General features: G+C 41.5%; 1 protein-coding gene across 1 annotated transcript in view; it reads right to left on the bottom strand.

Annotated features, from left to right (window-relative positions):
* Positions 1-9,534: 9,534 nt before the first annotated feature.
* GALNT9 (polypeptide N-acetylgalactosaminyltransferase 9) overlaps positions 9,535-13,165 on the bottom strand; it is a 128,778-nt gene continuing 125,147 nt past the window's right edge. Inside the window, exon 11 of the mRNA XM_038152293.1 lies at positions 9,535-12,902. Within this exon, the coding sequence (XP_038008221.1) occupies positions 12,756-12,902 (147 nt within the window). The 3' untranslated portion in view covers positions 9,535-12,755. The remainder of the gene's footprint in view (positions 12,903-13,165) is intronic.

The following is a 13,165-nucleotide window of genomic DNA, read 5'->3' as shown; positions in this document are numbered from 1 at the left end:
GAAAGTGGAGTGGAAAAAAGCAGATACCCATCCACACATCATTACACAACCCTTTCAGGAGGCAGGCAATGACCAGCAGTCACCCCTCCAAAGTGACCACCCTGAGCTTTGATTCTGCTGCTCCAGAGCCCACAGGACTCAAAACCCACCCAGGCACTCCTGAGCAAATCTTTTTGCTCTTTACTGCACCTCCAGCACATCATGGAAAAATCTCAGCCTGCAATCTTGTTGCAACTGGAATTATCTTTAGCACAGTAAGCTGAAGTCATTATTTATTTATTCCCTGGCAGTGTAGGTGGATAATTAGCACATAATTTGAGGTTTCCTAGGCATGACAGCCTGTTCTGATAGCTGCCCCTAGTCCTGATTAAATCTCTGCCTCGGATCTCCCAGCAGCACCCATATGAGAAAATTCCAGGCTCTGTCAGTATCAGGTTGCTGTCTAGAAGTTTGAAACCATCATGAATGTTTAGGGAGGGAAAAATGGGGAAGAATTCTTCCCTCATGGGGAGAAGGAAGAATTTTAGGAACAATTTTACTTTATTTTATGAAGATTTCTGTGTCTAAAGGTTGCGTGGCATCCAAAGAACCTGTAAGAACAGGGATCTGACTGGCAGGGGAGCCAAAGGAATATTACACCTGAGTCCTTAAAATAGCTTTGGGAATAGAGACATGCATAGGCTTCAGAAAGGAAAACAAATTTATCTGAGTGCTAGAAAAATGAATTCAGTGCATGTGGTGTATTTAGACTGCTCTAGCCCACACCCCACAGAGAATACACAGGAGCTGCTACGATGAACCCAGTCTGTGTCTACATTTTGTGCCTGCTGCACTGCAGTGCCCAGCTTCCCAAGGGTCCTGCACTGAGCAGAGGCCATTGTCTGGCTCTGCGGTGCCAGCTCTGCCTCCAGGGATGGACAGGATGGGCAGGATCTGTGGCAGCAGATTTCTGGCTACAGAGAGTGGCACACAACTTTCCCAAGCATCGTCCTGGGGAAGGCTGTGAGAAGATCAGAGAAAAGAATGAGAAACAATTCTTATCTTCGCTTGCTGCACCTGCTGTTTTGAACGTGTGGAATGTGTTATGGAGATTTGTTTACCAAAGAGTGATTTCTTAATTAGCCAATGGTGATGGTGTTTGGATTGGAGGACCAGATGTATTGTAACTGTCTATGAAAGCAATGGGTTTCTTCACAAGAATAAAAGAATAATAATAAAGAGATTGATCAGCCTTCTGTGAATCATGGAGTCAATGCTAATTATTACCCCCCCAGGGACCTGCTGTTATGACAAGGATCCTCCAGTTTTCCCAGCAAGCAGCTCAGAGCATCCCTGAGCCTCCTCACGGACACCACGGGGTGCTGGCCACAGCCGACACTCATTAATGCTGCCCCTTTTGGGGGAGTACATGGGACTCTTCCTCCAGCCCCTTAGGAAAAGATCCGTATCCCACCCTCCTCAGGAAAAGACCCATATCCCACCCCTCTGAGGTGGCTGGGAGCTCCTGCTCTCCTGGCCCTCCCCCAAAAATGTCCCTGTGGGATCTGTTCCAGGCCTCCATGTCCAGCCGGGAAGACAGCTGCACCACACCAAGCTCCCCCTCACAGGGACACAGGGACACACAGGGAGAGTGTCCCAGCTGTGTCCCAGCTAAGGGCTGCTCCCAGGCACGACATGGCTCCTCCACAGGCGGAGAAGGCCTCGGCCTTGCTTGAGGCCTGGCCACTGAGGGCCTGTGCTGTGCGGTTCCAGCCATGTCCCCAAACCTTGGGATACGGCTCTGTGTGCCCGCCTGTCCCCCCACCTGGGGCAGCACGATGGCAGCTGTGCTGGGGTTAATGAGGGGACACTTTTACAGATGGTGGCAGTACCGGTTTCTGCCCGCGGTGCCCGGGTTTGTTCGCTCCTCATGAGATCGGCAGCTTTTCTCCGTGGTGCTGGGAAAGGTCACGGCTCTCTGGAGCCTGCAGGCTGCTCTGCTGTCCCCTTCATCCCTGAGCCGCTAAATGCCACTTAGCTGAGCAGCCTCAGGCAACAAATTAAAACCAGCGGGATAAAATGGACCAGCATTCAGGTGCATGAGTGGGGTTCTGTGCAGAAATTTATTTATTTAAGGCTGTTGTGCTCCCATAAAATACCTGAGCTTTTACTGATTTTCCTCCACGCTGCTACTCCTCTTTTGTTCCCATTTTCTTACTGATGGTACTGTGCCTGAGAGCGCAGGAATAAATGATGGCAGAGCCCAGGCCAGGGGCTGCCTGGGTCCCCAATTTTCTGTGGCTCACCAAGTCAAAATTCCAGTCCTGAGAGCCTTCTGAGTGCAGGTGATGAGCATTCAAGGGGAGAGAGAATCTGGCCCCTGTTTCATGCTCAAAGCAAGGAAGATGAGGCAGTATGCAGTCACTGGTCATGCCATTAGGCTCCAGGGGAGATTTTTACTATTTTTTTTAAATTCACAATCTCTTCAGAGTATATTTGGACATGTCCAGAAAGTGGTAGTGGAAGGTAGTTGTGTTATTTATCTGAGGTCTCCCAGGTCTCACACAAAGGCCTTTCCTAAGCATCTTCACAGGAGGTGCAGGACAGCTGTTCTCACCTTCTCTGTGTCCCAGTCTTGCTCATACAGGGACAAAAAAGTTTCCCTTGGGTACCACACCCCCCAAGGGACAGGGGGATTCTGGCAAGCACATTGCCTAAATCACTCTGTGGATATAGATTTGATAAAGGCACCCTCGACAAAGACTGGCTTCTGGAGGCCAGTCCAACATCTTAATCCATAGATGTTGAATAGATGTCACCCCAAACTCCCATCCCAAAAACATTACCTCTCAACACTTTCATAAACACACTTTTTTTTTTCTTTCCTTGGACTGACCCCTTATTGCATTTCAGGGGCTAGCTTGCAGAGGACAGGTTCATTTGCTAATACATGAATCATTATTGCTTTGAGCCTCTGAGCTAGCATTTTTTATGAGCATATTTCAAAATGGATTTGATTGCAGTTAGAAATCATTTCAGTTCACACTCGACAACCAGGCCAACCTAAGGCAATATGCTCTGCCTGGCACTCTGGAAGGATGTTGTGAGAATTTAATTACTAACTGCATGTTACTGTGCATATGGCAAATTTTAAATGTAGTGGGGTTTGGTTTTTGTTTTGGTTTTTTTTTTTTTTCATCCAAGATAAAACCAGCCAGTTGTTAAACCCAGTTGTTTAACTCCAGCTTATTAAGATTTTTATCTAGCATTTCTGATAAAGTTGTTTCACATTGTACAACCTACAGAGAACAGCATGCTGCCTTTTCCTGTCCATGAGCTGCTTGCTGGCCATAAATGTCATCTAAGCCAAAGAGAGCCCTCTTTGCCCTTCTGTAAGCCTGATTTGAACGTTAGAGATTAGATTTACTTCATTGCCTTCATGTGAGAAAGCTTTTGGAAAAACATTTGTTTTATGTGATAAGGTACAACAAAACATCACTAGAACAGAACTTAGTTCTGGCAGCAAGAGATTCACCTTGGGGAATGAAGGGAGGGAGAGAGGGAGGGAGGGAGGGAGGGAGGGATGGTGGAGGTGTAGACTGTAAAAACACACTTAAAATAGTTTTTACTTGTCATCTCCTTTTCCACTATGATGCTGTTGATGCTCTTCTACTGTTTGGCCTCCGTGTGCCATACGAGCTCTGTGATATATGTCACACTGATATTTACACACCAGGTGAGTCAGAACCTTATCTTGAATCAGAACCCATCAGCACATTAACAAGAGGAGGAGAAGTAGTTTTTAGAGTGTTATTTATTTTAAAGTGTTTAGAGTATTAATATATAGATGACAGGTATATATGGCACATTAAACCCACAGGTTTTCATTAAGTCCTCAGGCCTGGCACAAATTAACTGATTAGCAGCCTCATTCTTCTAAGCAGCCAGCATTTTTCTACTTCAGCTCAATCTTCAGAGGGTGTATCAAAGAACAGTTCTGTGAGACATGATGCTGTGTGCATTTGCCTCAGACTAAATTTATCACCCATGCATTTATCAATGCATTACAAAGGAAAAGAAAGAAAGACAACCTAAAAGTCCACTGTTTTGACTTGTGCTCAGGCAAAGAACTTAAGAATTTGCTTCAGAAACCATTAGAATTGTAAGGTCTTGAATAGTTACGCAGGGTCATAAAGAGGAAGAAAAGCCTTGTGTCACCCTGGCCTGATGGCTGGCAAAAGGGGTCTCTGATTCAGACTTAAGAAAGATGGTTTGGCTCCAGGATCAAAACATGAAGCAGGCACCTAAGAGATGAAAAGTGTCATGACTTTTTTTCCAATAAGGCTGAACACAACACAAATCCCTCACTGCCCCTCAGGAGCCCACTGAAGCTTTGAAATTCCTTTCTTTTCAGCAAAAGAAGGCACAATGCAGTATCCTGGGCTTCAGTATTATGATAGCTTGAGACTGTGAGGAAAAAACATGGCTTGAAGATGCTAGGATGTATTCTGAGTATTTGAAACAAAAACTCTAACAGGGCTATCATTCCAAATGTATCTTTCCAAAGAAAAAGGAAAAAACATTTTCAAAATACCTGTGCCACTTTAATGAACCCACACTCTGCTCTCAATAGTGACTCAAAATGACTCGTACTATCTAAAAAGAGAAAAAGTGGAGCAACATTATTTAGGTTCAGATTCACAAAAATATTTAACTGCATAATTGTGGTGAGTCGGACCTCAGCTGACCTGCTGGACTTGCATTTGCACCCTTGATGCAGATTGTAATCTCATAACTCTCCCTTTGGTCAGCAAGACCAGAACACCCAGGATCTGCCTAGCCTTCACCTCCTCTGCAGGGTGAGAGTGGCCAGGTCAGAACCTCGCCCAGAATCATCCTGAGTAGCCCCAACATCTTGCTAATTTCCTTTTTAATATAAAACAATCAGCTTTGCAATGAAAATAGCAGTTTCTCCAGTTTAAACACATCACTTTGGTATTTAATTTCCTCCTTTTTGATGATAAGTGGCACCAGCTTCTCCTCAGAATGCCAATGCTTGAAGTACACGGGGAATTTCAAGAGGTTTTGGCAAATGTTTCATTGCTAACACACCACAGCACTGACCTGTGTGTTTTGGAGCTCTGTCAACAGATTAGGCAGATTTCACTGTAATAAACTGCTAAAGCAGAAAAATCTTTCCTGAATATTGAATAAAATCCCTTTATTAAAGCTCAGTTATTCATGTAAAGATGCCAGGGCCTTATCACCAGGTGAATTGCTGTGTGACAGTTCACGCTTTCCAGCTTGGACAGTGCAGCTCAGTCTTTAACTCTCACTTTTCCAGCTCAAGGGAATCCTGATGTGCCTTGTCCTTCCCTTCCCATCCCATTACTTGAGCTCTGAGTTCCTCAAGAATTTTTTCTGCCAGCTGGGCCCACCCAAAGAGTCATCTTACAGCCTCCACTGTCAGCAAGACAGAGGCTGTTAGGAAGCTCTGCTTGGCTTTTTTAAAATAAATAATATTGCACACATGGTCCAATGAATGTCACACCACTTTGTTAGTTGCAGCCTTATCCCTGAGTTCTGTAAATGACAGAATTTTGTTAGTCAGAAGGCTCATTTTTTTTCCCAGTGCAGATCATCTACATCAGTAACACACCTGAAAGAATGACAGAAAAAGATGAATCCTAAAAGGAAAATGGTGGGATTTTGTTTAGCAGTAAAAGTGGGTTAATGGTAAGAAGAACAAAGTCCAGAAAAACCTTGCACTAAATTTGCATGGGTTTTGTTTGTTGGTTCTTAGGATTACAGTTAGTTTTAAACACTGAAATGAACTCTGGGATTAATTCACAAGTTACAAATGTTTCATAAATTCTAGAATAAAGAAAGGGGGTTTCGTTTGTTTGTTTGCTTTTACCTCAACATCACAGACAGGAAAATACCCCTGTCCTTGTTTCCTTGCTTTAAATTCCAGATGATGAGTCAGAATGCAAAGGCAAGGCTAACTAATAAAGGTGCTCAACTATGTTACAATAACAATAGACAGCCAAAACAAAACAAAACCATGATCAAGCCATTATAAGCTGAAAAATCATTATCACTGCCAGTCAGTGCTCAGTTGCAAGCACATATTAATGATTCACAGTCAATTCATGAAGAGTTATTGAACAAAAGGGCAGCTACATCCACAGGATACATTCTTCACAGTGAAAAGACTCATGCTTAGGAAAACTTCTGCAGTAAAAATGTAGTCAGATGCAGAACTGCTGACAAAATATTTATACAAGCCTAATTTTGCTGGATATTATTCACAAAACATTCTTTCTAGCAAGCATATGGTACCTTCAAAGGTGATGTTTCTCCTTCCAAGAAATGCTGGCTTGATTACAATAGGAAGTTGAGTCTACAGAATACCTTGGCTCTAAACAGAGCAGTGTTTCTACACAGAGTCCTCAGCATGGAGTTACAAAGAAATAGGAAAGAACACAAAGACTGATCCTGGGGATGGAGCTAAATTTGCCAAGGCTGTATCAGGCCATTCCTTCGGAGGCTGGTGGTATTCTCACCCACCTGAAGACTACAGCCAACCCTACCTCCTTTGGGAAAACCAAGGAACCAACAGCTGGTCCTCCACTTAAGTAGTCAGTGTCCTTGCAGAAACTGGGAAGGAAAAAGCTTGGGCATTCAGGTGTCACTCAGCTGATTCAGCTGAACCAGAGGGGTGTCAGAGAGTCAGGAACATGGGCACATGTCCCATCCTGGTCACTCAACTGTAATCCTGGGTGCTCCACAGCCGCCTGACAGCAGGAGCAGCAGAGCAGTGAAGAATGAAAGAAGGACTTGGATCCTTTCTCAGATGCTCTGTTCTCCTTGATCACAAATTGCAAACAGCCTGGCTGAGATCCAAAATCAATGTTAAAGCCAGCAATGTATGTTTTCTCCCACTGAGCAGCTCAGGAACCCGATGGGTTCTCACCCTGCTGTCACCCAGCACAAGAGATGACACAGACCATCTGCTTGTGCAGTTACAAAGTTGTTTGCTGGTGACACAAAAAAAGCATGACAGTCAGTTCAGAAATATATTTTAAAACAGGATGACAGAGGTCAAACTAAGAAGGGTGTTAAAAAAGAGTTGGCAGCAGTTATTCACAGCTTTTTACCATAAGGGAACTACAGGGCATCCTATGGAATGAGAGGCTGTGCTATTGACTCACAGCAACTGTGCTATTCATTACAGAAGGATTTTGTGATACCCAGAGCTCTGAGTGGATTGGATACATACAGGCCCAGTGTCATTACATCTAATAGTTGGGTTGGTGTGTAGAGCCTCTGGCTTGAGAAGGCCTTACCCTGAGAAATTAGGGGGAGATATGTGGTGAAAGGATCATTCTACATTTTCCCTGCATCCTATTTCATTCTTCTAAACACCAATTATTGACTGTTTGCAGTGGTGAGATGCTGGGATATGTAGATGACAGTCTGCACTGTTATCAATCCAGTTTTGGATGTGCACCCCCAGGGCCAAGTCTCTTACGAGTGTGTGGTGACTACCTTTCAGAACACAATATGTGCAATTTAAATTTTAAAATGCCCATATGCTTTGCTATTCTAGTTTTCCTTTGTGTGAATCTTGGAATTTTAATACACGTGTCCAAATGTACAATAATAAAATACATGCAGCTCATGTCAGCAGTAAAATGCATAGTAATTTATTAACTTTTTCAGTGTGAATACAAATTGATTTGATGATGTGCCACATAACGAAAAAATATTTGCAGTCACAACTTGCATTCTAGTTGCTGCATTTTTTTAAATTAAACATTACAAAGAGTTTGAAAACTGCACAACACTTGTTGATGGCCAGTAGGAAACACTAATACTATGAAAAGTAATCAATGCTTCTACATGTCTTTGAAGACACTCTTGATTCAGAAATTGTTCTTCAAAAGCAGATTGCCATATATTGTTTCACTGGGTCTTTGCAAGCATTCTTGGCCAAAACCCATTGTTTTTATTTAGGACAACTCCTGAACTCAATACCTTTTAGTTACATGTCATTAATGCCTTTGTAATGTAAGTCACTATATTTTATGAAGCCATTCTGAAATCCATTAAAATACACTGAAGAGGTCACTGTAGTTTGAGATTCTTTCCAAAGAGAATTTTTGGATGTTAAGTTTCCTGTGGTGGCATCTAGATCTAGAGACATGTGAAGATCTGAACATTCCTTGGTTTCTGTCCAGCCTGTTAGCTAGATTTTCTAGTTTGCAATACCATCTTTTATCTGTGGTATGACCTCTACCATTGACTTTGATCAGCACTAAGAAGCAGGCAGTCAAAATAGCAGCAGGAAAAAATAGAACATCATTGTTAGAAACACCTTCAATCAAGTGAATTCTAGTAGTTGTTCTTCCTCCCAAAGCCTCTCATGAAAAAACAAAGGTATTTGTGCCCTAGCTAAATAATAATATGCTAAACTCCCCCTAAACTACAACTTCTAGTGCAGTTCTTACAGCCCAAATCCCTGGATCCTGAAACTGGCCGTAATGCGCTATTGTGTGGCAGGTAATGAACCATTTCAAATGAATCCTGGGTACTGAAGGAATTACACGCTGTGTAATTGATCTAAAGAACAGATTAGGACTGGTGCTATTTCATTAAATCTGACTAGCTATGACTTAAGTACTGAAAATTGCAGCTATCCTGTGTCAGATAGATTACACCCCTTGTCACATGGCAAGTGAGGTTTTCATCTACTAGATCAGAATTTTTGAAAGGGACAGGCCAATGAAAAGGACTGTAAATGAAGGACCATGAAGGCTTCATCTTCAGACACATTGAGCCCCAAATTATTCATTCAGCTGAGAGAAATACTTCAACGCTTTCAAAATACGTATGAAGAGCTGTTGCTTGTTTCCATATTTTGGTCTTAAACCACTTCTGTGGAACCTGACTTTGGTTTTTTTTGTATGTGGAACAGCCCTGAAGAGTTCTGGTGGGTGAGCACAATAGAGAACTTACATGATTGCAGGGGAATCCAGTGGATCCTTTCTCTTGTTTCCTTCCCATTGGAGCTTTGCATGCTTCAGGAACCAGCAAGCCAGTGAGGCTAGAGGACAGGTCTGGCTGAGAAACAAATAGATTCAACCAAACCAAAATTAAATTCAGCTTGCAAAATAGTTTGTAGCTCTCAAAAAAGAAAGGGCTTTTATTACCTTAGGACTCAAACTTGTTTTTAGGGACTCTAACATGCTTAAAAAAGAATATTTTTCCTGGCTTGGCTTTCACAACAGTGTGCTAGACTTTCTTACCTTCTATTCTTTTGTCCTATGACCTAGTATTTAGCTCCATAATCCCCTAAATCAAACAAAATAGCATAGAAAGCCTTTGATTTGAATTTTCTCCACAAGGCATATATCACAGCGCATTGAATACTTTTCATGAGATCTAGAATGCTGCACTGTGGGAAGCAAGACTGAAAATTTGAACACCATTAAGCAGGATTTCAGATTATACTAAGGGGTGAAATACTGACAAAAGAACCATAGACTTTGGTTAAAACAGATAATACTCAAGGCTTTTTTTATTATTATTCCTTTGACGAGAGAATATTTAAGACCCTCTCACATGCAGAGTCACCATGTTAGTACCACAGCCAAAGCAGTGGTTCATACAGATAAAGAATAAAGTAAAATTAATCCAACAGATGTGTTTTGCAAATATAAGAAATTGTTCCAGCAAGTCTTAAAAAAATGACAATCACATAAAATACCAACTCCACCTTTTAAGAGTTATTTGATTTCTTTTATATTATTATGTAAATCTCAAAGCCATTTATCTACCACAAAAACCTGCTTTCCTTCTTGTACCCTAAGTCTGGTTCTTGCAAGCCTCCTGCAGGCGGTGGCCTTGGCACTCAAACCTGCCAGGACTGACCACTCTCAGACAGTGTGGCCACAGTCAAATGCTCTGCACTGAGCCCTGAGGGGCAAAATTCCAAGACACCCAATTCTCTTTGATCATGGTGGTGCCAGATGAAGGTTTGAAATCTCCCTTGAAATCTCTGCCAGTAAACACAGATCTATCTGGTCCTCTCAGCTTCAAAGCTCCCAAACTGCCCATGCAAGACTCCTTTCAGGGGAGTAGATTGAAACTCTGCTATTCCTCTAAATATTCAGCTTTCCTTTTTCATTTACCCAGGGTTTGAAAGGCTTGCTGCCCTACTGCTAATGAAGGATCAAGTTTAGATTGTTAATTCAAGACAAGGAAAAATAAAAGGGAAAAAGAAAGCACCTGGCATATTTGCTTCTGTTCAGTACTGTAACTTCATACTCTAATAGGTCATACTGATGTATAATTAATTTCCAATTCCTGCCACGTTCATATAAAATAGTTAGCACTTACTCACTGGAAAGACTAAAAATGGGTGTGAATGATCTGTTAGTCCCCCAAAATCTCACCTGGCAAAACCATCTTTTCCTTCTTTTGCTTTCTCACCTCCCTCAAGGAGTAAAACTCCATCAGAGCAAACAAAAGGAGAATAAAGCTTTCATACAGTTTAAAAGGTGGAAATTGTATTTGGAGAGAAGATGAAAACTCACTCACAAACTCACTTCTGTACAAAGCCTTCAACATCTGCTGCATAGAGGTAAATATAATTTTAAATTGTCTGATAGCTTAACATAAGGAGGTTAAATGCAGGGCAGCTGTTCCCAATCTATATTTAGCCTGATGTTTCCTACCTGTTTTGGACCTGCAGGAAGGCTTGAATACTGAGATTGTCCGTGATTTTATACAGTATTGCTTGATTTATTGAAGATACTACTCTCCCTACAGGTCTTATTACACTGTTCAAAAGGTTGTGTGCAACTTAACCACAAACACAGAATTTTAAGTATTTTTTTATCTAGAATCTCACCCAGAATTACTCTTTTCTATATGTTCATGCGTAACCTGGTCCATGAGACATGAATAAAGATCAGCAATTAGCCACAAGTAAACTCCAGGAGAATTGCCTTTGTATTGCATCTTGCACACTCTATTTCAAGTATAAAATTGGGGCAAAACAGTGATATGCTTTCTAGATACTAACCGAGACTTGACAAGACGTGATGGATTTTGCATGTTAAAAGTAAAAATTTTATTACATATCATGCCCTTGAAAAATTAACTTTGTTTCCATTAAATTTTGTTCAGCATGCCTTGAAATAGGAATGGCAAAAGTTATTCAAGGAACAGATCACCAAGATTCACGGTACCACAGTGACTGCAATTACCTATTTTCCTGGCTCAGTAAAACAAAACAATTTTTTTTTAACTATAAAATATTAAACAGTGAAATTAACAGATACCACCTCTGTCTCTCCTTCAGTATGACTGAAATCATCTGTACAGAAAAGCTGTGTGCCATGGACCCACACCCAAAACCTGCTGATGACAGTGCTCATCAATTTTGACAGCCTTTTGGATGAGACCTTGTCACTGCTCTGTCCATATGCACTGACCCTGCATGAACCACTGGATACATTATTAAATTCAGGTTTACAAAGATGCTGCCAATGGGTCAGCTACAGTAAAATATTTATATTTCAGAGTAACAGTATTTATATATGCTCCCTACCTCTTGCTCTAATTTCCCTTCTTATCACCAGGCTTGTGTTTGTTTTTCAAATGCTGAAAAGACTTTGTTGGTTTGTTCAGGAAATTTGTCTAGACAGTGCTCACACAGCATATTTGCTCACATTTGACATTTTCACAGGATGGGAAACAAAATGGAAGATCCAAGTTTTTAAGCTCCACAGATGGCACGTAAGCCAGTCAACTTATTTCCAGAATAAGGAGGATTTGGAATATTCTTGTTCCAGGCAGTCTCTGGAACAACACAACAGTGACCTGCAGGACAGGACACACACTCAGGGCTTTGGGGCCAGCTGAGGCCTCCTGAAATCCATCCATCCATCCACCAGGACATTTACTGCCTCAGAAGAGCTAAATATCCAAGTGCTAAATTGTGAAGTCTCTACAGCCAACAAATGTAAAATGTGGCAATATAACGGAGCATGTGGTTATTTTACCTATTCAACATTTATCTGTGCCTAACTAGAAGAGGTCTCTAAAATGCTGCTCTCCAGCAGCTCAAAGGTTGAGAACCACCTGTAAACATTTGCAGAACAGTCTCTTTCTAGAAACAGAGACTCCTAAACAATCAACCTTGAAATGTATCATATATTATAATATATTTCCAATGTTATTTACAGATTTTCTTGTTTAGTACAATGAACCAGACATGCTGAAAAGGTAGGATTTTTTCCAGTCCTCTTTTATACGAAGTACAATAAAAAAGGCACATAATTATTCACCGTAGGAGTTGTGCACCAGTCCAAAACTTAAAGCTAAAAAGCTACCCATCAGAGAACTCTCTTTTTGAGGCAGTATTGGAGTGTCTCCTTTGAACTCAGCATAGAAAGATCTGTCAATTCCCCTAGGAGAGCTTAAGGAATCCACTTTCCTGTTGTGTTCTGGTCTTCACAAGATTTCCAAATCAACAGAAAACTCTCATTAAGCTTCCCACATCATCTGCTGGAGCAAGGAAGAGTCAAACAGGGCATGGGTGTGTCTGCTTTCCTTTTTCTTCTTTCTTTCCTTGGAATGCCCAACAATGGAGGACTCTTGAGAGCCAAGACCTGTTCAAACTAATTTGCTTTAAGACAAATGCCTCACGAGATATGGCACACTGAGCAATGGACAGCAGCAGGAGAGGCAGCTCAGCCCCACAGTCAGTGCCGACCATGTTTGATCCAGTTTCTAATCATCCATTTCTGCCCCGAGCACCTTTGTACGACTAATCTGAGCCCAAAATTTGCATCCTTTGACATTTCCACTTCTAGACAACGGCCTGTGTCTCTGCTGATGATTGGACCATTCTAGAAAAAAAAAAAAAAGGGAAAAAAAATATTAGAGGAAGGAACAAACAAAGTGTATGGACTAGAAAAAACAGTGCTAGATCTTTAAATCCTTAAAAACCATTATAAAATGCATTTCTGTATATATCAAGTGATAAATGGCCCAGAAAATGCTAGAAATTCCTAGGAAAAGCTAGCTAATATAACAAAAGTACCAAAACAATTCCTTGGTAATTGTACATTTATGAATTGCTGGAAAAATCCCCCCAAATCACTATAAAATC

This window comes from Motacilla alba, chromosome 15 (assembly GCF_015832195.1).
Source record: "Motacilla alba alba isolate MOTALB_02 chromosome 15, Motacilla_alba_V1.0_pri, whole genome shotgun sequence".
NCBI classification, from domain to species: domain Eukaryota; kingdom Metazoa; phylum Chordata; class Aves; order Passeriformes; family Motacillidae; genus Motacilla; species Motacilla alba.
The sequence above is the reverse complement of the archived record's forward strand: the minus strand, read 5'-3'. Positions and strand labels throughout refer to the sequence as shown.